General features: G+C 35.8%; 3 protein-coding genes across 4 annotated transcripts; 1 reads left to right on the plus strand and 2 right to left on the minus strand.

Annotated features, from left to right (window-relative positions):
• Nucleotides 1-6,549: 6,549 nt before the first annotated feature.
• On the minus strand, nucleotides 6,550-11,016 carry LOC129942253 (probable G-protein coupled receptor Mth-like 1). Its single transcript, XM_056051111.1, has one exon. The coding sequence runs from the start codon at nucleotides 10,310-10,312 to the stop codon at nucleotides 8,504-8,506; it is 1,809 nt and encodes a 602-aa protein (XP_055907086.1). The 5' UTR covers nucleotides 10,313-11,016; the 3' UTR covers nucleotides 6,550-8,503.
• Nucleotides 11,017-13,864: 2,848 nt separating this feature from the next.
• LOC129953887 (nischarin) lies at nucleotides 13,865-16,233 on the plus strand. The gene is made up of 6 exons (XM_056067415.1): nucleotides 13,865-14,430; nucleotides 14,497-14,730; nucleotides 14,828-14,953; nucleotides 15,123-15,279; nucleotides 15,345-15,884; nucleotides 15,960-16,233. The coding sequence occupies exons 1-6, from the start codon at nucleotides 14,224-14,226 to the stop codon at nucleotides 16,106-16,108; spliced, it is 1,413 nt and encodes a 470-aa protein (XP_055923390.1). The 5' UTR covers nucleotides 13,865-14,223; the 3' UTR covers nucleotides 16,109-16,233.
• On the minus strand, nucleotides 16,121-25,912 carry LOC129953886 (uncharacterized). 2 transcript variants are annotated; one of them, XM_056067413.1, is made up of 9 exons: nucleotides 24,885-25,910; nucleotides 24,488-24,792; nucleotides 23,902-24,426; nucleotides 23,737-23,830; nucleotides 22,573-23,267; nucleotides 22,377-22,509; nucleotides 22,204-22,307; nucleotides 16,837-16,967; nucleotides 16,121-16,771 (listed from the first exon to the last, which is right to left on the minus strand). In XM_056067413.1, exons 1-9 carry the CDS (start codon nucleotides 25,777-25,779, stop codon nucleotides 16,252-16,254), a joined length of 3,402 nt encoding a protein of 1,133 aa, XP_055923388.1. In that variant the 5' UTR covers nucleotides 25,780-25,910; the 3' UTR covers nucleotides 16,121-16,251. The 2 variants fall into 2 exon arrangements, with proteins under 2 accessions (XP_055923388.1, XP_055923389.1); XM_056067414.1 differs by lacking the exons at nucleotides 16,121-16,771; nucleotides 16,837-16,967; nucleotides 22,204-22,307; nucleotides 22,377-22,509; nucleotides 22,573-23,267 and having other exon boundaries at nucleotides 23,732-23,830; nucleotides 24,885-25,912.
• Between the last annotated feature and the right edge of the window lie 1,707 nt (nucleotides 25,913-27,619).

Raw genomic sequence — 27,619 nt, forward strand, 5'->3', positions numbered from 1 at the left:
TCAGAATATTTGTTTCTAATAGTCTCTCGTAATTCATTAACAGAAGATAAATGTTTAAAATGTTTTATAGAATATGACTGAATTTTTGTTTTAAGTCTACTTTTTCAACAGAAGTTTTTGTAGTTGCACATTTTACCCAATTTTAATGGCTAAAAGCCAAATTCAACAAACAAAAAATCCAACAAAATTCAAAAAATACACAACATGATAAAAGAAAATAAATATATTTTAGTTCAAAAGAACACTAAATAGAAGTTTCCTATTGAAAATAAATAGCTTTTAGTTTCACTTGACTTGAATTAAAAAAAAAAAAAATAACAACAATTGTTGTTTAGTCATGTGTGTAAAAGTAAAAGTTTTGTTTTCAACACTAATTTGTCAATTTCTTTAAGTTTAAAAGCATTTTAAATTGGCTTGAACCTGAATACCAAGAAAAATACTGTTGACCTATGTGACTAGTGACACAGTTTTATGCTTGTCAAGCATTTAAACGAGCATGAAGCAGTAGTTCTTCTCTTGTACTTATACTTAGATGTAAATGAATTGTTGTTGTTTTGTTTGTCTACGTATGAACCTACGTAAATTGTTCTAATCATTACACAAAAATAGTGTGGCTTAATAAGAGAAGACCAAAAATAGTTTTGTAACAAAATGAAAAAAATTCAATAAGACCAAGTTCTAAAAAGAGAGATTATCATTTCCTTTATTCATTCGAAGAAAAAAAAAACTCAAATTAAACAAACAAAGAGCAACCCCTACCTTTCTTTCGTCACACTTCAGATTGTAGAAGAAAATTTTATGTGTGGATCTGGATCTGGATCTGGATACATGGATTGTAATGCTGCATGCATCGTTCATACATTATTATTTGTCTATTTAGAGATTTTTCCAAATGACAAAGTAGATCTGCAGCGTATGCATTTATGGATTTTTGTTTTGTATTCATCAGCACGAACTATGGAAGCATAGACAGATGCTGGTTGTTGGTTGGTGTCAATTGTATAAATTTCCAAAAACGTTTGCCAGGTTGCGACAGTGTGTAGATTATGAATAACGCATATGTAGCATATGCATTTATGTAATATAAGGACCAATAAAATAAGTACAATGTTTTTTTTTCCTGAGTTTGAAAAAAACATTGACCTTTGTTGTTGATAGAAGGGAAATGTGGGATGTAAAATAAAATACATATGTACGAGTACGTAAACGTAGATTAATAAATGATTTAATATTACTTTTTTGTCTATCTCTGATTTATTGTTTTTTTTTTTAATGCTGATATTAATATTACATAAAATTATAACATCATAAAAATGTGATTGTTTTTAAAATGACAGGGCTGTTCACCGGACATGAACCCAATTAAAAACCATTTGGAGGTCATAGAACAGGGAATCGCAATGAAAAAGTGATAACTACCTATCGGTAGCTTGGTCAGAAGTTTGATACAATTGAGACATAACAAGGCGAAACTTTTTAAAAGTGGAAAAATTAAGACATCTTCAGGGTTTGCAGAAGCTGTAATCACATTTTGAGTTGATTAATTTGCTTGTTTCTTAATCTTTGCTTAGTGTTGAAGGCATGATATTTAGTTGTTCTTCCGTTGAAGGAATTTTCTTGAAAATAAATTTTTTCTATGGTAAATATTCAGAAATAAAAGCATGAACTTGTGACCCGGGAGTGTTTTGTATTTTTAAATATATTGCAAGTATCTATTGGAAATGTAAAACAAGAGGAGGAAATTATCAAATTATTTTAGAACGGAAGACAAGATTTGATGTGAGAACAAAGGATATTAAAACGACGGGTTGAAGATGAGGACAGGCCCATTTTAGAAAATATTATTTCTAGGAAGTTCAACAGGATTCAATGTTGAATTTGAGTAAGTTTAAACTTATGAAATGAATGTCTAAATGATTTTGTATTTCTAAACGAGCGTTAAAAGCATAAAGAACTTGGGTATTATTCTCGGCGAAAAGCTAAACTTTTTGTGCAAAATTAATTGTGGTGAACACGAAAATAGCAGTAGTATAAAGAAATGAAGCAATGCATTACTTCTCTTAGTTCTGAACTCACTCATTCATTAAAAATGAATGCGGTCAGAATAAGATAAAATATTAAGCAGTAGAAAAAAAAAGAGAAAACAATAGCAAGCAAATCATGATCATACAAAAACAGTTACTTTTGTAGATCGTATTTCAAGTGCAAATTTGATATTTTTTGTTTTTATTTTGAAAAATAAGAAAAACAAAATGCCAGGATGATAGAAGGATTGTGAGATCAGCCAAACTAGATCCAAAAAAGTCAGCTGTACAAATCAGACAAGAACTAAATTTGAAAGTGAGTGATATGACCATTCGAAGAAGATTATTGGAAGCAAAATTACCAGCACGTAGCCCAAAAAATTACCTTTACTTACAAAAATTCACAAAAAAAAAACGTCTGCAGTTCGCAAGAAAATTTGCTTCCTTTTCTGTGGAAAAATGGCGAAATATTTTATGGACGATCGAGTTCAAAATTGTCCTGTACGGTGGCACTGGTTCCCGGCAGTTTGTTAGACGTCCTCAGAACACCGAATACCTACACCAATACACTTTTCGTTGTGTATTGTGGTAGGTATTCGGTCAAACACGGTGGTTCATCGCTCATGGTATGGGGATGTTTTTCCTATAACGGTGTGGGCCCAATACACAAAATCGATAGGATTATGGACCAAAATGTTTATGTCGACATCTTGGAAAATATCATGTTGCCATACTCAGAAGAAGAAATGCCACTAAAATGGGTATTCCAGCAAGACAATGACCCGAAACACACTCGTCGGAAGGCAAAGGAGTGTTGTCGGGTCAATGGGGTTCATGTAATGGACTGGCCGACCCAGTCCCCTAACTTAAATCCCATTGAGAACCTTCGGGGGACTTTAAAAGAGCTGTGCATAATGCCAATTCAGAAAACAACAATCAACTTTGGGCAGCAGTTAATAATGCATGGAATGGTATACCAGAGGATCGTTGCAAGCATCTGATAATATCACATAAAAGTGATATAAGCTTAATTGAGACTAACACTCCTATTTCAATGTTACCTTTGAAATTTGAATTATAATTTTTTTTTTAGTTAACAAAAACGCTGAAATTAAATACAGTTCTTTATTATTTACCTTATTAAAATACCTTTCTGGAGAACAGTTTTTATTTTTAAATAAATTAAAGTTTTAATTTTCGTTTTAATATTTCTTTTATTGTTTACCTACTGCTATTTTCGTGTTCACCATTGTATATTTTGAGGATATTAGGAGTCGACTGACTTTTAAAGCTTCTATTCATCTGGTAATTTCACACACCTCAATTTCTATTTCCCTTTAATATTCGAATCCAATGAAGATGTCAAATTAAGAAGCTTCAGAACAAGGGAATGAGGGTGAACATTTACACTTTCCGATTCGATTCATGCTAGACTGATGAATGTTAAACTCATTTATAATGTGATTATTTTTATTTTTAAAACTGAGTACTAGTAAAATACTGGAATACATATGTGTATGGAGTTTCGGTATCGGTTTCAGAAGCCCAACTGTTCAGTTTAAGAAGTAATACAAACTTATGGCGACTTAAAGGCTGCGTTCAATTTCAGACAGATAGGGTATCCGGATACCTTTTTGTTAGTGTTTTACGTGTAAAAAAAACAGCTGATTAAAAACAGCTGAGATGTCAAAAAAGGAATCCAAAGTATCCAATAATTTCTGAGGTATGTAGGTATCTGAAAGAACAGCTGATTTAACACAATGAATCTCAAGAAACTTGAAAATTGATTTCAGCTTTTTGTATTTGTTGGTAAACAAAAAGATACAAAATGTTAACTAAAGTTGTATTTAAGGATGTTCTGTACATAATAGACGAAGAAGCTATGTGCCTCTATGTTTTAAAAGGTAATTATGATCTATTTTTTAAACTTCAAAGTTGATTTATTTTCTTCCCGTTTTGTAGATGACCAATTTGCTTGGTTCATTCTCCAGTCTAGTGCCCAGCATTCTGAAGATGAAGAACCTCATCCTGTCCCAGAGTTAGAACAAAATACAAGTAAATATATATTAATCTTGAGGAAATAAATACAGTCAGCCACAAAAGTCAAAATATATATGGTTTTAGCCAAAATTCAAATATATTTGTTTGCCTAATTAATGGAATATTATATAAAAGATATGAATTGAGACATTACTGGTATTTTGTTTCATAATATTTCAAAGAGATCAGAAAACGGTTAAGTTTGTAAGTCACGAATATACATATGAAACTTTGTTCTGATACACTGTACATTTAATCTATTTTTTAACTAAAAAATGTTTTTTATCACCATTGGTGATCAGTTATCTTTCATAATGTTGTTTATTTCTTGTGTGATATTTGAATAATATTGTTGAAAATGAAAAAAACGAGTGAAACCTCAATTGAAATAAATAATTAAATTATAAAGAATAGAAACGAAGGGAAAAGTTATGGTGCTAGTGGAAAAATCGTGGGTAAAAGTTCCTCAACTGTACAAACAATAATAAGAAATTATAATGAAAGGGGAAATGTAGCAAACAAGCCCCGTTCTGGTGGTTCGAAAAAATTAAGTACTCGTGATATCCGAAACATTATTCGGAAAGTTAACCACAATCCTCGAATAAATGCACCTACATTGGCGGAAGACATTGTAAATACGTCGAGAAAAGAATTCCACCCAGAGGCCGTGCGGAGAGTTTTTAGATGTGAAGGGTTTAATGGGAGAGTGCCAAGAAAAAAAACCTTTAATCAGCAACACTAATCGAGAAAAACGCCTAGAGTTCGGGAATCGGTACATTCCGGTACAATTCAACATTTTTGGATCCGATGGCAGGGGAAAAATATGGCGGAAGGTGAACCAAGCCACTGATATGAAAAATCTTGTTGCTACAGTGAGGCACGGAGGAGTACATGTGATGGTTTGGGGGGCTGAAGCAGCCTCTGGTGTAGGAAGGCTAATTTTTATTGATGGGACTATGGATCGCTTTCTATATCTGGACATTTTGCGTAATAATTTGCACGCCTCTGCTGAAGCACTAGCGCTCGAAAGCATCTGGATCCTGCACCAAGACAACGACCCCAAACATACGGCGAAGATTATAAAGCAGTGACTGGTGTTTAGGGACCCAAAACAGCTTCATCCACCACCGCAGTCTACAGATCTCAATATCATAGAGCACATCTGGGATTAACTATTGGAACGGAGGGTTCGCAAATTAAGGATAACAGATCAAAATTCACTGAGAACGGCTCTATGCCTTGAAGACTCAAAGCTGTCCAGGACTCACAAGATGGTCCAACAAAATATTTTTTTATTTTAGTTAATTTAATTTTGATCATATGTAGACTTTCGTGTATGGTTTTTTTTTCCTTTTCTTGTTTTTTCTTTAATTTTGTCTAATTAAATGACTAATTTTGTTAAATAATTGTTTCTAAATAATAAATACTCCTTTTTAAATTAATACAATTTATGAATTTTAACTAAAAGCGGTAACTCTATTTTCGATGACATTAAAACTCGATTATATTAAAATAGTGTCAAAATATAAAAAACAAAAATGCATACCTATGATTTTGTCATCTATTAAGAGGTAAACCCCTAATAAGTTCATGTTTCTTTACCTATTCTTTTTCTAGTGACTAAAAGCCTAATTTTGAAGTCAAGTTTGGTGCTCTTGGCATTCTGTCAAGATTGAAAGGAAATTCTCTTTACATAATAACATCAAGAACGTGCGACACAGTCGTATATATTTTTAATTTAAATCAATATTTACAAAAATTTAATATTTATTTGAGGAAATTATACATCTCTTTAAAATGGGAGTTACAGTCCCTGGCCATATTATTAGACGCACTTTAGATTGTGTGCAGATCTCAATTTTCAGCTATTTTAATCAGGTTTTCGAATATTGTAATGCATTTAAATTATTTTCTATGCTTTATAAAAATAAAACAACAGATTTATAGAATTTGTTTTTCTATACTATTTAAAAATATTGCGTATAACCTAATAGTTATACAAATTCTCCAATGCGTCTAATGATATGGCCAGGGACTGTAGGTTGAAAGGTCCAGTTATAGCTATCAATGTTTTCATCGTTCAAAATGTTGTTTAGAGGTTTAAAAGCCATTGAGAGGTTGTTGTGTTTGGTGTCCAAATAAAGCTCGAGTTATCTAACTCAAAAATTTTGTCTTATTTGATTATAAATTTTACAATGATGAAATCGATTTCAATTTTTTGATTTTATACACTCCAAAGAGACTCCAAAACCATTGAAAGTTATAACTGGCCCCATAATATGAAAGCAAGATATTTTAAAATGACTGGTTGCAGATAAGAAAAGACGCCAATGTAAACGTTTCCTCATTCAATTGGGGTAGCAAAGGAATTAATACTTTTTTACCGGGTAGAAATTTCGTACGGTTGACTTTTTATCGAATTTGTTTTCATTACTTTTCAACTTTTTCAAGCATAAGTTTTTTAGGCATGTTTTGCCATTTAGTTTGTAATTTTCCTCGCCGCATATCGAATCTAAAGCAATGAATTTTTTGGGAAAATAATCCGAGGAAATTAACCTTCCCATCTACAATAAATTGTTCTACATATATCTACCTCAATCTGACTTTTTCACAAATCGTATCAATTAATTAAAAAGTTCATGATCTAGAACCATAGAAGCAATTAGCTGTATGGTAAGGTAATGCGCTTTTAATAGACTCTTGCCTCTTCTTATTCTTATTATAACAAACGGTATAAGCCTGCTCTTTTTTCTAAGGCTACTTACTAACTATACACTCAAGAAACTATAACAAAAAGGTTTTTGATTGATATATGATACTCTATCTCTTAAGATAAGACCAAGACTTAGCTTAGCACAGAGTGGTTCCATCTAAATGTACATTTAAAATTAAATTAAATTTAAAGTACATTTAAATTTTCTCAAATGTTAGTTGTTGTGTTCAACTGCTATACATTTGTACAACTATTTCAAATCTTTGATATTATCTTCTGTATGCATAGGCGCTCGGATTGTGGGGCAACAATTTGGACACTACTTTGTAGTACTACAAAATGTTTGCAGAATCGTCTGTTTTCTTGTCTTTTTTTCTTTTGAATTCTATTGTTTGCATGCCCTTGCCCCTATATGTGGCTTTTAGTTTGAACCCTGCGGAAAAATATTTGCTGGCGCTTTTTTCTGTTACTCTTTTTAATAATTGTCATAGCCAACTTTTTTGTATTACTTCATTTTAACTTTAGTTCACGTTTATTTATATTCCATAAGCGGCTACAAACAAAAAGTTTTGTTCAACGTTTTTTTTGTATGTTTTGTTAATTTAACTAAAATGGAGTTCCACAATTTCAAGTTCTTTAATTGTCTTGCTTACGCAATGACCCTGAAATATGAGATTTTTACATTCTTACTCGCACCTACACGACCCGTTTTCTACTTCGTTCAGTTCAGAGTTTATTCAACAAACTAAATATGTGTACCTTCGTTTCTTTGAAAAGTGTCTCTTCCTCTTTATTCAATCAACTCAATTTTTTGTTTGCCTTTCATACATCATCCATTTTTTTTATAAATCATAATGCAATAAATTTTTAAATTAAATTAACCAATTTGTTGCTTATTTTAAAAAAAAAGAATAACCGCGACCTATAATATTGTCCCCAAGCCAATGCTCAAGCTCATATACATAATATACTCTCGACAACAACAACAATGAATAGAGAAAGAGGAATAATTTTTAAACAAGCAAACAATAGATCAGGTTAAATGAGCATTTAACCATTTAAAATAATCGCGCATCACACAATAATCAATTTAAAAGGCGCTAACTTGTAAACATAAAAGAGCTACCATAGGGTTAGTTGTATTTTTTGTGTGTGATGTTCTTGAATTTGAAGAAGGGAGGTAATATGTATCAATTGTGTGAATGGGAAGAGTTCAAGGATAGGGTTGTGCGTCTGTTTTTAGATACAAATTAATTTATTTCGCCCACTGTCACAGCCACTATTTCAATTTTTTGCAACGTTGCGTTGATTGTAAACAAGGAAGTTATGTTTTTATTTATAGAAATTATAATTGATTTAATTCTGATGCGTCGCTCTGCGTTTTTCAAAATGAATTATGTAATCAAACGATCCAAATATTTATTGGATTTTGTCATATTCAAAAAAAAAAAAGTTTAAGAAATTCAAATCTCATCAAAAATATCTAATTCTTAAATCCATCACTTAGTAGTAACTTAGTAACTTCATCTTTTTCTTCTTCTTCTTTTTTTGTTTTTCGATCTGATTTTTAAGAACACTTAAGTCATTTTATATATCTAAAGCCTATACTTATTTTTGTATACTTAGTCTTATATAAAAGTTTGTTATTAAATAATTTCAATACTCTTGGCAGCGGATAATTTTTTGTTAACAAAGAAAAATTAAAAAAATACAAAATACTTGCTTCCTAACAAACAGTTTCCATTGGAATCTTAGTGGCATTATCCGAGGCCACGGTGTTATTAGTTGTTGTATCGCCAATCGATGGCAGGCCATTTGATGAGCTCGAGTGTTGTACTGCATTTGTGGTGTTGGTAGCTTCCTGGCGAGTCTTTGAAGTCCAAATCCTTTTGACGGCAGCCCAAACTTGTGGCTGACATCCGACGACGATGAAGATGAAAACTCCTTGCAAGGCATTGATGAGGTCAGTGAAATACCATAGGTATTTGGGCCCACCGATGATCCAGGAAATTATATCGGCCATCCAGGTCACACCCATGACGACGACCAATTTAAGGCACACCTTGCCCAAGGCTGTCCTTTCGCTGCTCGACTTCACATCATCTCGCTTCCAGAGACCACAGGTTAGTTGGCGAGCTGTCGATGCGAACAACATCAAATTGACACAGAGCAAAATTCCAATCGGTCCAAAAAAGTATGCAAACATCTCAAGATCGCCCTTGAACCAACAATGTCCCCCGAAGCCAGGTTTCCAGAAATCATTCTGCTCCGAAGTGTGTTCCAGAATCGCTGCAGTTCCGGCAATTATGAATGACAATCCCCAGGCGTAGACGCGGAACAATCTCAAACGGAAGAGTTCTTGATTCTTTTCCAGCGAGGATGGACGAAAGTCTCTGAATGTCCACCAAATATTAAAGCACATAGTATTCAACCAAAAGAACGCAGCCAAAAAGAAGAAATGTGTACAAACGGCCAAAATAGTGCAGGCACTTTCACTCAAGGCATCTCTGGACATTTGTATTATGGCCAGCAGTAAGTCGCCGACCAAAAGGCAAAAGATGTAGTAGATCTGACACTGCCAATGCAGGACATAATGGACGGATGGCATCAGGAATCCAGCACCCAGAGCGGCAGCCAGGAAGAGCACAGAAATAAACAAACCAGTTGACAGAACTGCAAAGTGGATCTCGTCGTTGGGATTTCGCAACATGGCGTGTTCGGATGAGATGTGATGAGCACATGTGAAGATGTCAAGAACGGGTGGTGATTTCTCGTCATCTCCTTTGCCATCCACGGTGTACTCCAGACAGAATTGATCGGAAGTTATCTGCTTGTCTGCTTCCAGAGTCAACTTGCCACTCTCAATGTCAAACAGCTCCGAGTTAAAACTGCTGACAATTGCAAAATTTGTACTATTACAGTCGGGGAATCCGTAGATCAGGTCTACGTCTGTGGAATTGAAGATATCTGCTTGACTTGCTGCTGAAGGGGCTATCACCTTCTGCTGATGGCTGCAAGTTTTCTGTTTGCTGTCGTATACTGCATTCGGGCCGCAGCATTTCCGTACTTTGGTTAGCTTCTTTTGGGCGGTGAGTGAGTCGACGGCTTTGATGTGGCGAAAGCAAACCAGCGCAACTTCTTTGTCCACACAGTAGTCGTCTATTCCTACCGAAATTAGTTTCTCACGCAGAAACAGCGAACCATTGGAAAACAAAATTATATTATTTCCCGCACCGATAATCATTTTCATTTGGTGTTCCGGACAGTCCTTGGGACGGCTATTCTCCTCGAAGGTGATGAACTTGGGACTCTCACCTTTGGGATCGTAGTAGTCGTTGCGATTTATCAAAAACACGAGGGGAACCCATAGTTTGGAGCTGCCAGCGACGCACTCTTTCGTTCGATCTAGATACTCTCCGATGCGACAACATTTGTTTACTTTCTTTACGGCTGGAGGGCGACCAGCCTCGGAAAGCAACGAACTCAACAAAATTATTATTGTCGCGAAAATATGCAAAGAATTTAAATTATTCATTTTTTAACCTTTTTCTTTCTTTTTTCTAGCTTGTCTTGAAGGTAGCTAGTTGGGTTTATTTTTCTAGCAAAATGAAAATCCCGTTTTGTCTTTTTTTAAGTTTTTTTCTTCTTTTCTTTCTATTTTTTCTTGTTTTCGTTCACTTCACTTCACACTCCACGAAACGAACGAGAACGACCAGAGTCAAGAGACACCACAGTGCACAGGCACACTGCACATTCAAATAGATCCAAATCCAAAACACGAAAACCAAATCCAACTGGAGTTGGAGAAAAAATACAAAAAACCAAAAGGGTCACACGCAATATTAATTGCAACGCTATCCGGATTTGGGTTTTCACTTTTTATATTTGCGCAACCAAACAACAACATAAAGAATCGTCAGGCAGGTATTTGGTGTCTTTTTGTATATATCTTTTATTTTTTAACTTTTTTTTTGCTTTTATTCGAGTTCAAAGCTTCGAGGCGCTGTTTAACAATTTTGACTTAAAATAAAATGTGAAAATCAGAATAGCAGTGTTTTTTTCTTTTCATTCGAATTCACTCACTACGATACGAGTACGAGTACGAGTACGGTACGACGACGAGACGAACGACAACGAAAGCGATGGATGAATGAAAATGAAGGCAGGGAGAATTTAATAAGAAACTGCAAGAACAAGATGCAAGACCGTTGGAAGAAAATCATAAAAAAGAAGAAGAAGAAAATGTCAGTGATGCCAATAATACACATTTTATGTATGTCACATGTGAAATGGGAACAGGGTGCTCTTAAATATTTGGCCAGTTTATATTTCTTACATCTTCTGTATAATCAGAAATAGAAAAACAAAATTTATCATAGAAATTTCTCACTTTTGCTTTTTTTTTATAATTTACGACACTCAAGGGGATATTAATACCCTTACAATGATTTAAGATTTAAAATAATAGGAAAGGATTAAAGAGGAAATATCAATGCACATTGGTCTTAAAGTTTTGAATATCAAAGTGATAGGGAAAAACAGAGCTGGATAAAGCATTCCACATTCTCGATGTGCGGTTAAAAAAGAATCTCTATACTTGACAGTACGTCTGAAATTGAGCTCAAGGTTAAACTGATTTGCATTCCTAGAAGTACGAGTATTACGGCTCAATTGTTTGAGGTGGGGAAATGCAACTGGCTAATTCGACAGAACACTGTTTATAAAAATATCGGTAGAACAACGAAAGGCATGAAACATTGCGGTTGTGTTCAAGTGATGTAATTGTTTCGGTTATAGTTCTATCGCCTATGATTTTCAAAGCTCTCAAAGAAATCCTAAGCAACTAGCAGCCTATTTGACAATATCGAATATGTGATCATTCCATAAGAGGTTATCTGTGATACACATACCGAGTACTGAAAGTTGATTGCTGTCAGAAATCTGAGAATAGAATTTGTATTATTTGATTTCTCAAGAATTCTCCATCAAACAATTCAAAAGGAAGGAAAAGAAATGCAAAGCTAATTTAAATAATAGGTGAGAGTAAATAGTGAATTAGTACCCGTGACATAACGGTTAGTTCTAGACTGTCATGCCAGAGGTCTTGGGTTCGATCCCTGCCTTTTCCATCTCAAGTTTTTTTCACGGGTATTGGGAATTGACAAATTATCCAAGAGCAATTCTTGTCATAAAAGTGATTTCTCAAATTAGCCGTTCTCAACAGTACTCGCATACAGGTATGGTTGAGAGTTGTTAGTCACTAGGCCCTAGTTCTCAGCGGATTGTTACACCACCTAATTTTTTTTTTAATAGTGGATTGTGAAACTTCAAAAACGGAATTTGATGTGAAATAGAAATAAAATCTATTTAACGTACACATAGAAGCAATTTATTAGCCGCGTTTTATTATCACCATGATCTGATCCGGATCTTGGATTTTACTTTAGTTGAAAAATGTCAAATTAAGATCAGAAATGGCTTTTATATGAGCCTATCAGGTTAAACTCCCATCCCATTTTCCGCATCAAATTTTTTTAACTCTTCAGAAAAATGGTTTGATACAAATTTGTACAGTTCGTTTTTGCTTTTTCGCATAGCTGTTAGATAAATAACCGTATATATGTTTCCCCCTTCTATACGTTTTCAATTGAGGATATTTCCTTGCTATCTTGTGGAATTTTTGTATAAACAAATACGAGTCATGCTAGCGGAGTTTTCCATACTAACAACAATGTAGCATTTTGACAGTTTAACATTTTACATCACAGCTAAATTAAGTTTATATTTAAAAGACAACATCATCAGCGTAAACAAGAAGATTCAAATGAATTTTTTTAGAAGAAAATTATGAACTTGTTTCAACGCTTTTGTTTTTCTTTTTTATGTAGAGTTCTGAACAGAGTACGAGCATGTGAAGCCTGCTCGGAACTTCCTCTGAACAAAGCGTGTTGTGAGTGCTCACAATAATCTTTAAAACACACATGAAAACATATCTGCAATATTTGAAATTCGTCAAAAAAGTAAAATTAAAATGGAAACCCCAATTATAATAAAAAAAATTAAGCCTTTAAACACTGTATTGTATTCCACTCATACAAAATGCAGTATTCCAGAAAAACTATTGGTGGGATTTTTTTGGTCTCTTTTAGTACTTGCAGTAAAATAGTTAGTACTGTTAAATATACATTTACATACATACATTTTAAAGCCAACATAAATTTGAAAAATTAAAACATCTTGTTTTTATTCTAAGTTTAAAATGGATTGCATATGTAATCCACGTGACGTGTGGTGTAACATTATTTTTTAAGCACTATTCACATGAGCACGACCAACGACTAACGAATGAAAGAACACTCGTCGATTTTGATATTTCTTTCACTTGAGAGTTTTTAATAAAGTTTGACTTTTACAATTGTCACACCACCGAAACCAACAAAAGAATGATTTTTTAGGTTAAGTACACGCGATTATTTTATTCGTTGTGAGTGTGGATAATGTGGAACGCGAATAAATTTTGACAGTTCGTATCAACAAAAATATTTTTCACGACGATTAAATTTGTTTTATTAAATTTATTAATATATGATATTGAAAAGTAAAAGTTTGCATTATAAATTAAAAAGAAACTATATTGCTATCGTTTTGTTAAGAATTTGTGTAGAAATATGTCTTCGAACGTATATAAGCCCACATTTGGTAATTCATTTGGCGTTTGTTGGTCGAGCTCATGTGCATACTGCTTTATGTAAACTTAACTTCTGCAGCGACCAATGCACACTTGTGTTTAGCATTCACTTGATCTGCTCAGTTATTTTATTCGGCGCTCATAGAAGTCACTCTGAGCAGGTTAAGAACACACAAGACATTTTTTTTATGTTTGGCAGTTCAATCTCTGCTCTTAATTAAAAAAGAAAATCGTTTGTTGTTGTAATACAACAAATAACGACTTAATTCAAAAAGTTTCTGTGTGTTTAATAGGTTTGGTGTCACTTTTGGATTTGTCAGATATATGCAACAAAATGAACAACCCTATTCTAGGAAACGTCAAAATACCAAACATCCCTGCCTTATTTTTGACGTCTGTAGCTGCGCGATAAAAACATCATCGTGAAGTCGATGGCAATTTTTGTAACATGAAGAACCCTTCGAAAGAATTTTGTGCAATTACGTGTTTTCGCCTTGAAAACTTCAATTACTAATCAAAAACGTCGTATAACTATCCCACAGTTAAACATTCACATCAAGGTTCTCTAATTAATCAATAAATTCAAACAAAAAGCCCTCAGACAAGTGCATAAAAACCAAGCCTCAAAGATTAAAAATCCGCCTACAAATATATAAATAACCCTTGACTAAATAATGCATAATAAAATTTAATTAACCATCACACATCAGATAGCAACTAATTATACAAATAAAAAGAAAACACATAAAACAATTAAAATGTCTTGCTACTATAAATATAATCAAGAAGCTGAAATCTACATTCCAAAGTTTAACGAAACTAGTAGCATTGTTTTCTATAAAATCCATGTAAAGATTCACGATGTCGAATGGACACTGGAACGACGTTACAAGGATTTTGACCAACTAAACGACAAACTGGTCGAGGAGAATTCCATATCAAAGAAGCTTATTCCGCCCAAGAAAGTTTGTTCCTCATAAATTATATAAAAAGCATCAAAAAACCTATAAATATCTCTTGTCTAATTGCAGCTTATTGGCAACAAAAATCCAGAGTTTGTAGAAAAACGACGCCAAGAACTAGAGAAATACCTACAGGATCTGTTGGCTCTGTTTCGCATCACTATGCCAAGGGTTCTAGCCGAGTTCCTAGACTTCAACAAATATGATATAATCTATTTGCTGCAAGACTTAGCTAAGTTCTTCAACGAATCTGGTGACTCTTTGTTAAGTGTGACGAAGGAGTATAGTTTTTCAGCTCTTGAAGTGAGATAAAGCTGAGATTTATTTCTAAGAAGTCATTAAGAAGCTAATGAGTAATTTGTTCTTTTCTCTTCTCTTTTGTATTTAATTGTATAATTAGCTTTTTGCAATTAGTGAACGTTTGTGTATGCCTTGCCCCGATAATGACGAAACCAGTAAATATGATTTTTCACACGTTCTTGACTTTTGTAGTCAACTGGAAATTCTAAAGGGCACTCCAATAAAGGTAAGTGTTTACATTTCCATTTAAAAACAAATACAAAACTCTTCATAATTGTCTGTGGTAAATTTACTAAACAAGAGATAAGATTATTTAAAAAAAGAGATGAAAAACTCAATATAATTAAATCAATGAGATAGCAACTAGTTATTCCGAATTTTTCTTCTATTTTTAGGACACTGGTGACATTGGCTGTGATTATAATTCCATTGACGTACCAATTGGCCGAAGCAATATCATCCCGAAGAATCTATTTTTTAATCTTAATGCCTTTCGTAATTTAAAGACGATACAATTTTTTAGTCTATCAACTGAGAACATCGTTGACATTGGTAACAAAAATCTGATGGAATCTGTTTTGAATTTTATTTTACTCTAAGGCTTTGTATATTTTTAGCTTTCCTCAAACCAAGTCTACAATACATTTCGGTGCATAATACGACTATAACTCGAATCAATCAGGTTTTAATGTGTGATAATCTTCATAAGATCGATCTCGAGGATACGCCAAATAAAAACAAATCTCCCAAGGACACTTGGTGCAGCGTCAAAGAGTTAAACTTCTCAGGCAATCTCCTAACAACTATCGACTCAAGCATCAAAACCGTACCCAACATATGCACCTTGAATCTAGACCAAAACCGTCTCTCCCATATTCAGAATCTCAACGAATTGCCTTTATTACAAACTCTAAGTTTGGCGGCCAATCTAATTACCAATTGCATCGATTGGCATTTGGAACTTGGCAATTTGGTGACACTTAATTTAGCCCAGAATAAACTGAAAACCCTAACGGGCTTGAAGAAGCTCTATTCCTTGGAGAATTTGGATCTGAGTTGCAATCATATAAGTGATTTGGATGAAGTGGATAATGTGGCATGTTTGCCGGTTCTTGTGGCACTCCGTTTGACTGGGAATCCTTTGGCTGGAAGTGTTGGTAAGGATAACCTTGTTCTATGCAACAAAATAAAGTTCACTTAAGATTTTGTGTATTTTGTTTGTTTAAAAAAAGACTATCGTCCACGTGTGTTAGCAAGATTTCATGGAAGGGCGTCTGAGATCTGTCTGGACAGTGAGAAAGGTTCCCACAAGGAATTGGACACAGCATTGGTGCATTCGGCGTTGCTGCAATCGAAAATCGGCAGACAACTGCCGCAGTGAAAAACAATCGAGTATTGCAATAATCTTTTTTACTTTATTAATTGTCTGTTTATATTTTTATTTATGTATAATACAACTATATGTACTATTTGTATATTTAAGAACCATACAAAAAAGAAAACAAACCACAACAAACCTCTTCTTTAATCGTCCTTTTCCTGATCTGTTTCGAGCAAATGTTCTTCTTCCAAAGGTTCATCGATGTTCTCTTGAGATTCATCAGCCGGTGATGGATCTTCAGATGGAGGAGATGATTCAGATGCTGGACCAGGAGTAGTAGCAGAAGCAACCTCTTCTGTTGCTGTGGCTGCTGTTGTTGCACCTGACGTCTCTGTATCAGTTGCTGTCTCTGAATCAGTCATCTTTTCGCCATCACGACGCACCAATCCCAACATATCGAGCATATGACGTTTGACTGTGTTTTCGAGAGCATTTTCAACACTTAAATATGCCGACTTATGGCAACATAGCGCCAAATGACGTGCCATTTTATTGCCAATTGCCGTGGAGAATCCACAAACGCAGTGCATTTCTTCTGCCGAGGGTAATTCCATTGCACCAGGAAGATTATTGCTGCTTGAGTTCTGACAGACGGTCGAGTGTTGGAACATTGCACGTTCGCAGCAAGTTTTGTAGGCACATTTTGTGCATTTCAATTGACCACTGTAAAATTAAATTAAATTATTTTTTAGATGGAAATTATATAATTTTAGATTTGTAAAGTTTACATAAAATGATCCTCATTTAGGACTTCGGTGTCACATTCAGCGCAAATGCTTCCGGCCTTCAAATAGATGTACAAATCTTTGAATTTAGTTTGGACAGCATAAGGAGTTGGTTCCTTGTTGTGTCCTCGGGTCTGCAAAAGAGATGTTTACTACGTTTTTACAAATATCCGTTTACTTAAAAAAAAATATTGAAATCATCAAAAATATGGAAACATTTTAAACCGAAAATAAGCCCAACGACTTGTCAAATAGCTTTATTTGATTAATCTATAAAAAAGGTGATCATATGTCCTACTTAAGGTTGCTTACAAGATCATGTCCAATGTATGTTGTGACCAGCTAAATATACGGCAAATACTAGGTAAGACCAAAGAATTTTAAGTCAATAAAAAATATTTTTCTATGTACTGCAAAACCTCATATGACGAAAGACATGCGCTATCATGTGATATCTTAAACGTAGCGCAGATAGTACGCAAGATTGATGTTATCTTCAACAGGTTCTCCGATTGCTTGGCTATGTAGGCGACATTGTCATCTTCGGCTACTCCAAGCTGTTGGACTAGAAATGGTTAGGACAAAATAAAATACTATCAACAGACAAAGCCCCATATATAAATATCGCATTACCCGGCGCAGTTGGTAGCAGCAATTTTGAGACAGTCAAAAATATTCCACGCACGACCACTTGATGGATTTTCGACGTTTGATTAAAAAGGGGTTGAAAACTGTTTTCGAAAGACAAAGTGCACAAAAAGCCAGTTTTACCAGTTCCATTCTACGGGGCCGGCTGCAGGAAAAGATACTAGAGAAAAATGCAGGAAAAAATTCAAGCGTGAATTGTACAACGTGTGGATTTTGTCCAAAGATTTAAAACACGTAGACTATATATATATAACATTGAGCGAATAGACAACAACGCTCCAGCCAAAAAAACCATCGGATCTCAACCTCCAGGTTAAGGACGACCATACCTCAGGTACAGACGGTTACGGGTGCAAGATGCTTGAACTATTTAAATTCGGAAGGTCGTCACAAAGTGTTCCACTCTTTAATCATTCCTTTTTTTACCTATTCATACGGCTTTTTGTTGGATAACCATGTACTTTTGCAGATTTCACTATATTCTTATGCCCAATTTGCTGATATTCCCGTCAATGTCCTATGACACAGCAAAGGATTTCTTTTTTTTTTTTTGAGTAAAATCAATTCCAAACGGTTTTATCAGTTTTGACTTTGGGACAGTAGAAAATAGTTTAATTATTCTGTATTATCATTCTGTCGAGAGTTACATGATTTGTTAACGATTCGCCTAAATATCTTGAAACCACAATAGGACTGTTGGAAAATCCATTAAAGCAAGAAACTTGCAGTTAAATTATTCGGATACAAAACCAAACGACCTGTGATGGATATTCGTTCACCATGATAGTAACCCCTGTCATTATCTATGTTACAAGCGCCTATGCAACGCTGGGGCTATGAAAACCTACACCACAGCAGCATTAGAAGTCATAATCAACCTGTCCCCATAGTACGTGTCGTATAAAACTCACCTAAAGGCCCTTCTTTGAAATAACAAAACCAAATAAGTGAACGGGGAAAGAGAAAACTGAGGTGTGTTCAAAAAGTACCCGGAATTTTTTAAATTTCGTGGGTCTGGAGAGTCCGAAGGTCAAAATTTGTTTTGTATTGTGTTGGTTTTTATGAGCTCATCCCATATTTTTGCTTGTTTAAACAATGTTCGACACAAAAAAACAATCGCATGAACATCGCTCAGGAGCTGTTAAAAGACGTCAACGACGATCCAATTTTGCTTGAAAGGGTCAACTGGTGATGAAACATGGGTGTACGGTTATGATGCTGAAACTAAAGAACAATCGTCCACCTGGAAGCATTCAACGTCACCAAGAGCGAAAAAAGGAAGTCAAGTTCGATCATATGTGAAGGTCATAGTGCATCAAGAGTTCTTACCACAAGGTCGTACGGTTAATAAGGAGTATTACCTTGAAGTTATACGACGCAATCCGAAAAAAACGTTTAGATTTATTGAAAAACAATTCATGCCTTTTGCACCAAGATAACGCAGCTGCTCACTCGTCGTTACTTGTTCGTAATTTTTTGGCCAAAAATACCGTAGTCATGCCCCAACTTCTATATTCACCAGATATGGCTCCGTGTGACTTTTTCCTGGCCGAATCGCTCAGAATGTTCAAGGACATATCAAAAAGTGAATATCAAGAGTGCTTCCAAGATTGAAAAAAAAACGTTGGCATGAGTGTATTATATCTGAAGGGAGCTACTTTGAAGGGGACCACATTGATGTAAACGAATAAATATTTTTTTGATAAAAAAACGAAAATTCCGTGTACTTTTTTGACATTGCAAGTAATATTTTGCAGGCGGAAGTCGATGCCATAGAAAAAAGAACATAATTCAAATGGAGACACTAAAAAAAGAATAAGATCAAATCAAAAAAAGGAGGCCAAAAGGTTTACATTTTGAAATCAACTCACAACACTGAGAGAGACTAAAGTACTAGTTGGGAACTACACCCACAAACACAGCATGTTGCGCTGCGTCCAATACATAATCGCCTAGCAGAGTCGGTAATTCGAGCAACAATGAATAAGTTTCGCACCACAATGCACATCCTCAGAAACACCGTACCGACGCTACTGCTGCTGTGGAGTATCGAAAAGACCAGCTATCGCTCGCAACAATTGGGGCGGTGGCCATCTACTTGATGGAAGATTTTGCCGAAGGGTCTTGTTTTGCGGGCTTACAAAATCGAACTCGAACCAGAATTAAAGCCGAACGACCACGTTCGGTAAATAGGCACAAAATGACATGGCTACCAATCCCCATTCTCACAAGAAAATTTTGTTAAGCGATTAAGCTAGTAACCAAAATTGTTGTATTTGGAGTGATTAAATCCACAAGCAATTTTTGATACGTCGTTATATCCTCAAAAAAGTAACTGTTTGGTGTGATCTATCGCTAGAGGTAATCAATGGTTTATATTTCTTCAAAAATGAAGAACGCCATACTGTTACAGTCAAATGGGAATTGAAATATATTAATGTAGACGTCCTTTCGTTGCAACAAGAAGGCATATCATACAGCCAACGAGACAATCAATTTATTGAAGGGAACTTTTGTTGATTGCTTTATCTGGCGTCTTGCGCTTATGGCGTGCCCCCAAGATTAAGCGGTTTATTTTTATGGGGTTATGCAAAGACGCTTGTCTACAAAGGTTGCTCTATTTTTGGCAAGTTCGTCAGCTTTGTAGTTTTCTTTCAATTCTCTATAACCCTGCACCCAAATAAGGTGAATGTTGAGCTGCTTCACCATTTCCACAAGAGATGATCGATGTTTCGGGCTGTTAGTGAGTTTATTGATGATTTAATGGTAGTTTGACTTTCTTAGAAGATGTGTATAATGCTCGTCGATATCACGTTTTCTCTGAGCCAAGAAAGAGCTTCTTTGAAGGCAGTTCTCATGGAACATGCTACAGTCGTTGGGAAGACAAAATAATACATATATTAAGTCTGTCGGAGTCCATGCCTACACCAACCCCGTCATCGGTTTTTGATCTATCTGTATAAAAGTTAAGTGTTTCATTTGTCAAAAATCACTTATTCCGCCAGGTAGACCTGAAAGGGTTGGACCCTTTGAAGTTTTGTTGAATTGTGGATTAGGGGTTATGTAGTCGACATTACCACAGTGGCTATTCGCGACCGATTGTTTTCTGAAAATGTAGCGGTATAAGATGGAGCAGAACCCCAAGTGCAACCCAAGATCAAACAAAACCTTCCGTTCTTCAAGATATTTCTTAAGCTGAAAATTGATCAGCGTTTCCATGACCTTGGAAAGAAGGGACGTAAGTGCAATTGGACAATAGTTAGATGGTGAGGAGGATTCGTCTATTTCAGGAATAGGCTGGATAAATGCTGTTTTCCATCCACTCAGGAAGAGACCTGATCCGGGCCAACGGATTTGTCAAGATTTTTAAGTACTCTACTACTTGAACGTGTACGAAAGAAGACTCGTCCCATATAATTGTTTTCGCTTTCAAGTACAGAAGGAGTCATGTAACTCATTGGCAGAGTCGAATTAACAGCATACTGTGCTGCAGCAAATTGGCTTTATCAATCGAGCTTACAAAAGGAGTGTCATTAAAAACGAGCGTCGGAACCGATGAAGACGTAGTGTTGCGCACATTTTGTACAAATGACCAGAAATTTGTACTACCTCTGCGTCGTATATGTCCGTTACAGGTCTTTCCAGCTTGTTTGAACTTACTTCGGTTTTCCTAAGTTGGGTTGGCTTTGTAATTCCGGAAACTGACATTTTTGATCCTTATAGAATCTTTACAGCTCGAATCAAACCATGAGTTTTCTTTGGATTTGATAGATTTTACCCTATTCGGGATAAAATGTCTCATTCCACTTCCACAAAGAATTAAGTTAGTAATCATATCTGCATTGGTATCCATGTCACTATAGAGGAAGCATAGTGACCAGTTAAAGTTCCTGAAGAATTCATTGAGACCGTCCCAGTTGTCTTTCTCATATTGCCAAACGGTTCTTGTAGGGGTTTTAACTTTAACTGGCGTTTTTTGCGTGAGAAATTTGCAGATATGACCCAATGGTCTAATGTGCCAAGAGGCGATAATACACTGATAGTATATTTATTAGCATACGAGGTAAGAAACATGTCTAGAAGGTTGGCGGATTGACCTGCAACGTCAGGAATCCGAGTTGGCTCCTCAACTAACTGAGTCAGGTGGTTTAACTCAGCAAAAATCTCGACATACTTTCCTTCGGATGTTGTCTGACCAGAATAGGGCAGCCACGAAGAATTGTGAACATTGAAATCGCCCGTAACAACGATCACACTGTGCTGAAAACAAGATACAATTCTTTGGATCAAGTCAGACAGTGCATCGAATTCGTTTGAAGTCGAATTACTATCCAAACTTGGGCTACGATAGATAAAACAAGTATGAGAAGCTGGCAGAAGAATGTAAACGGCTAAACCATGGTGAGAAAAGAATAATGGCACTAAGCTATAACCATGAAGGTTAAACTCCATATGATCGGTGTTTTCGCCAACCTGCGTTTTACTTAGTGCCAGAACAGCTGGCCTGTTTAGAACAGCATCGACGTATACAGAGCAAAGATTTGTTCTTACCCCCCGAAAGTTGCTATATTCGACAAAAACTTACCAGCCATCACAATACACAAAAACACACAACGAAGCTTTATCAGTGACTAGGCCGTTGCCTTTAAGAACAATATTCCTATCTTCTTTTCTATCAAAGTCTTTATCGGGGTTTATTTTTGTTTGTTAATCAAAACTTACCTTAGGGATCTCAATTAGAACAGAATTCGATAATAGCGGACGAATATGATTTGCCACTTTATAGTTGCTTTGATGATGATATGCCAAATGTCTTTTCAAGAATCCTAAAAGAAGAAATATAAACAAATTATTAAAAAAATAAAACACAAAAACTTGTAAAAGAAAAAACAAACCTTTTTCATGGAAGCTCAGTGCGCATTTAGGACACTTTTTCAGTTCATCTTTTGGCAAATGGGCCTTTAGATGCATGTAGAAGGCTTCTACATTCTTTGGCTTCAATTCACCTTTAACTGCTATTCGGAAAATCTACATCAACACAAACAAACTATAGTTTTCTTTTTTTTTAAGTTAAGTAAGAGAAAAACTTACACCCAAACACAAAGGACATTGCAAAAAGTTCTGCTGTTTGTGATCATCATAGAAATGTCTCACCAAATCCCTGTGCGACGAAGACCTATACTCACAAGCCTCACAAACGTACGGCAACTCAAGAACATTGTGAGTTTTCTGCATGTGAACAGTCAAAAAGTGCAAACTCGTGTGTCTTTGTTGACATATCAAACAACAAAATTGTGTGCCTGCCTTTGATTCCATCGGATGCATAATTTGATTGTGCTTCGACAGAACTGTCTCACTTGCATGTTTCTGCAAACAGAACAAACACTGGAACTGATGATCTTTGCCATCGATTGAAATGTGCGCAACCAAATGAGTCTGGAGCTTCTCATTCGAATCAAAGGAATCACTACAAATCGGACAATCGAGGAGTTGTTTTGTTGTGAAGGGTTCAAAGTTTCTAGCGGTGCCCTCCTTGACGCCGTAGTACAATTCTTCGAGTCCTTTCATTTCGGGTGATTGAATTTTGGGTTTGATGTCGACAGTTTTTTTGCTCGAACTCGGTGTTACAGGATGGATTTCTTTTGCACTTGTTTTAGCTTTCTTTTCCACTTTTACGGTGGCAGTGGGTTCTTCGACGACCAGCTTACGTTTGGGAGTTTCTTTCTTTTCGGTTTTTATTGTCTTGAGAACTGCCGAGTTAGGGGCATAGTCAGCTTCATTGATTGCTGTTTTTTTTCGTTTTTTTAATTGAAATCAGATGCAAGAGAAGAAAAAAGAAAATGAAATTAATTCAAAGTGGAATTTTGTTTTGTTGTTTTCTTCTTCTTCGCCTTTCGTTTTTTGAAAAATCGAATTCCATGTTGCAACAAAAATCAAAAGCACCATTTCTAATCTCACAGAAGCAAAAAAGACAAGATACTCCAATTTTAACGTAGGAAAATCCAAATAATGTACGCTTTTGTTTGTTGTAACAATAAATTGATTTTATTTAAGCGAAAAAGGCGAACAAAGAAAAACAAAACAACTTAAAGAAGAAGGAATTCATAAAATTTATAATAAGTACATAACGTTTACCCGTTTTACACACCCCACAAATAGGTGTTTTGTTTTTCAAATATAATAAATTAAAGTTTTTAAAAAAATATATAATAAAAGTAAGACTTGTTAAAAAATAAATTAAACATGACTACTAACGTTTTTTCAAGCGTTTTGGCGTCGTAGACGTCGATGGTGTACTGTCTGTGGACGTTTGAATAACGCTCCAATCTTTGAATGGGTTCGTAGCCACCTTAGGGAAGAAAAAGGAGACGAAGTTAATGAAAAACTTCCACAGGAAAAGCTTAAGACTTTCAAACCAACCTGATACAATCTCTGAGTCAATGTGTCACCGGTATTCATCCTCGTTTGCTCGGCCAAATGTGATGTGATGTTGTTGAATGCTTGGAGGGCATACGTTCCGAATTGTTCCCTCCAGACGAGTTCGTCGAGGAATTGCTGAATCATCTGCCTCGACAGCAGACTCAATGTGTTTTGGAACATCCTTGGGACTATGCGACGCAGATAGTCCATTACGGAGGAGTTGGTATGCTTCGCTGTGGAATCGTTGGCAGCCGCTTGGACTATATTCTTGAATCCCATTTGATAGAGAGTCATCTTGTCAACTGTGAGATCAATAGCAATGATACTCTCTTTGTTCACCCATCGTGATAGGGGCTCCAAAATTGTTTGGAAGCGCTTCTTATAGTTTCGGTCAGCGTCCGAAACTGGTTCCACAGCTCGCAGACGGATGGTTTTTTCTGCATAATCCAAGACACCAAGAACCTCGACTTTAACTTGGCGTTGTTGGCCATCTTGGCTGGTTGTTCCAAGGGATATTACTCCAACCTAGAAAGGGATGACTTCGAGAATGAAAATTGTTTAAACTGATTTCTTTTTTTTTACTAACCTCAACATATTTATCAGGTCCACCCATAAGCTTGCACTTTTGATGGATTGCTAAGGTGCATGCGGCACGAAGCCATGTGTAGACTCCTTTGATGTAGACATTATCCACTTTCACCCATTGGACAACATTTTGAATGTTTGTCTGGCATGACCAATGGTAAATAAGTTTTAAAATGCACGATGGAGGATTTGGGGCTCCTTCGAAGAGGGAACCATGGAAAACAGATACAAAGCGAGTCGGGCAGCATTCACTGATCCAGACGTAGCCACCTGAGTATGGGAATTTTGTTGCATCCGAGTAAACACCTAAAGAATAAGAAATAAGCTCCCATAAGTAAACATTTTAAAGAGAAAAAAGCCTCAGAATTGATACTTGGAAAGTTAAGGAAACAACTTACCCAATTTAAGCTCATTCGTCTTATGATTGGTGCATTTCTGTTCGGATTTAAGGAGTCCCTCCTGAATGAGCCACTCGGTGAACTTGTTGGGTGTAAGCATTAGCACCAGCTTAACCTTGGAATCCAATTTGCTTCGTGTGGCGGACATATCTTTGACCTTCAACCATGGTTTGGCCAAGACAACCAACGACGGGAATGTCTTTCCCTGCAACTTGCCGTCCTTCTCTGAAGCCTTGGCCTTATTGTCCTTAGCCTCGGAATCAATAACCAAACCACCAACTGATGTAATTTCGGATGGGCGGAAATTTTGCGAAGCAAGATCCAGAGAACTTTTGGCTGTTCCCTTGGGTGTGGTCTTTGAGGAGACTTTGCTCGACTTCGTAGTTGGAACTGGTGACAGTTGTGGCGATGCGGTCCTTGTTGCAACGCTAGCAGACGATTTTGGTGTTCCTTTGGTCACCGAGGTTGTGACCGCCTGTTGAGTTCCTTTCGAGGGTCTGCCTCGTTTTGATGAAGCTGACGATGGAGGTGGAGTGAGTACACGCTTGGCCAGGGGTATATTATCCTCATCATCGTCCGATGATTCCATATACACCAAATTTGTGGCGGCGCGCTTTCTACGTTCAGCTTTATCAAGTTTGGTAACTGGTGGCGGTTTTTTCGGAACTGTCGCTTCTTTGATTTCCTGCAGAACTTTCCCTTTAAAGGAATACGCAGAGAATACCTCACCATAGAACAATTCTTTACCCTCGTTGGTTCCCATTAGGGATTTTAGGGAGTTTTTAATAGCATTGTGCTCGTTTGCGACTTTTTCATAAGCCGCTAACTGAGCTGGGGAAAGTTCTTCAATCCAACAGTCTAGGTCGAGACTTATATCGATTTTGGCGCTTTTCATTTTGCTAAGTTTGAGCACACAATTTAGTTCATTTAATTAAAATTATTCACACATAAAATGTATTTTATTTATTTTTTCAATTAAGATTCGCGGCACTTGTCGTGTTCTGGGGTATTTTTCACAAAAAATGGCGGAATGCGTTGTTTTTTGTTTTTGTAAAATAAAAATGAAGGAAGAACTGCCAGCGTGTGTATCGATGTTATGTTATCGATTTAAGTTGGAGGCAAAATGACAATGCGATTTTGGTATATTGGTTTGACAGAGGAACTAAGTTTCAGGCAACTTAAAAGTACTGGAAATTACTGGGAATTGCTTTTAAGCAGTATTCACGACCAACGAACGACGAATGAATTACAAAATGTGAGTTTATATAAGTTTGTAGACATATTTCCACACGAATTCTTAACAAAACGATGGCAATATAGTTTCTATTTGATTTATGATGCATGCTTTTACTTTTCAACATCATATATTGATAAATTTAAGAAAACAAATTTATCCACACTCGCAAAAAAAACCATTCTTGTTTTTGTTTCGGTGGTGAATGGTGTTCGGCTGTGGCTCCTTGAAAAAATATTCGCGACGAATTAAAATCTCTCATGTGCAAGAAATGTCAAAATCGACGAATATTCGTGCATTTGTTGCTGGTTGGTCATGCTCATGTGAATAGTGCTTTAGTTGCTGTCAACACCTATCAACTAATGGTTGATTTATATGTTTCTGCATTTTATCTCTGCAAAAAAGGATGCTACGTATAAATTTAATGTTTGTAAGATATAGACAAAAGTCAAAGCGCAGAAGATATTAATTTCTACAATATACAAAACTGGACAGATTCAGAAGTCAATATTATAGTAAAGACGAACGAGCTCGTCATTATTATAGCACCTTTGACAATGTTAGCCACAATGTTGCAAGTGTAGCAAGAGCTTTAGATTTCTTCTTTATTTTTAAGGGCTGTCGTCGAGTTATTGGAAGTCTAGAAGGTTTTTTTTTAATCAAACACAATAATGTCGGTTGTTTATAAAGTTATTGTGTGCTTTTAAATGTTTTTTCTTAAGTTAGTTACAATTGTTTTACGAGGGTGATATAATGATTTCTTGAATACTTAAATTCCTGAACAATGCCATCTGTTGTCTCTTTGCTTCAAAAAAATGGGGACTTTGAAATCATGGATATTTGACATTTCAGTATTGTTATCTACTTTCTATCGATGTAAACTTCTTTACATAAGACCAATTTTACACAAAGCTATAAGCCAAAATCTATTTTAAACTTAAAAGGGCTGTATCTTAAGACTGTTGTTTAGGAGCATGCACCAACTTATATGGTCGGAAGAAAGCATGCCCGATGAATGGAACCACAGTATTGTTTGTCCGATCTTGACAAAAGGAGACCCTCTAAACTGCACCAACTAGAGAGGAATCAGTCTACTTAACATTGCCTATAAAATCTTCTCTGCGTAATATGTGAACGTCTAAAGCCCATCGTCAACAACCTGATAGGTCCTTATCAGTGTGGCTTTAGACCAGGAAAGTCCACAGTCGATCAAATAATCACACTGCAGCGGATCCTGGAAAAACCCCAAGAACAACAAATCGACACCCACCATCTTTTCATCGATGTCAATATGACAGCATATACAGGAATGAGCTGTATAGAGCCATGTCTAGTTTTGGATCCCTGCAAAACTAGTCCGTTTGTGCAGGATGACCATTGAGAATTCACGCTGCTCCATAAAGGTTGGAAACAACTTAACAGAACCTTTCGATGTCAAAAAAGGTTTTAGGCAAGGAGATGCGCTGTCATGCGATTCTCTTAACATCGTACTTGAAAGAAT

The sequence above is a fragment of the Eupeodes corollae genome, chromosome 1, assembly GCF_945859685.1.
Source record: "Eupeodes corollae chromosome 1, idEupCoro1.1, whole genome shotgun sequence".
Taxonomy (NCBI): Eukaryota; Metazoa; Arthropoda; class Insecta; order Diptera; family Syrphidae; genus Eupeodes; species Eupeodes corollae.

Excerpts from the sequence above, each read along its gene's own strand:
- LOC129942253 (XM_056051111.1), bottom strand. The coding sequence starts at position 10,312 with ATGAATAATTTAAATTCTTTGCATATTTTCGCGACAATAATAATTTTG.
- LOC129953887 (XM_056067415.1), top strand. The coding sequence starts at position 14,224 with ATGTCTTGCTACTATAAATATAATCAAGAAGCTGAAATCTACATTCCA. Across the intron at positions 15,280-15,344 it reads TGAGAACATCGTTGACATTG|CTTTCCTCAAACCAAGTCTA; the intron begins GTAACAAAAATC and ends GTATATTTTTAG. Across the intron at positions 15,885-15,959 it reads TCCTTTGGCTGGAAGTGTTG|ACTATCGTCCACGTGTGTTA; the intron begins GTAAGGATAACC and ends GTTTAAAAAAAG.
- LOC129953886 (XM_056067413.1), bottom strand. The coding sequence starts at position 25,779 with ATGAAAAGCGCCAAAATCGATATAAGTCTCGACCTAGACTGTTGGATT. Across the intron at positions 24,793-24,884 it reads GACGAATGAGCTTAAATTGG|GTGTTTACTCGGATGCAACA; the intron begins GTAAGTTGTTTC and ends CTTATTCTTTAG. Across the intron at positions 24,427-24,487 it reads GACCTGATAAATATGTTGAG|GTTGGAGTAATATCCCTTGG; the intron begins GTTAGTAAAAAA and ends ATCCCTTTCTAG.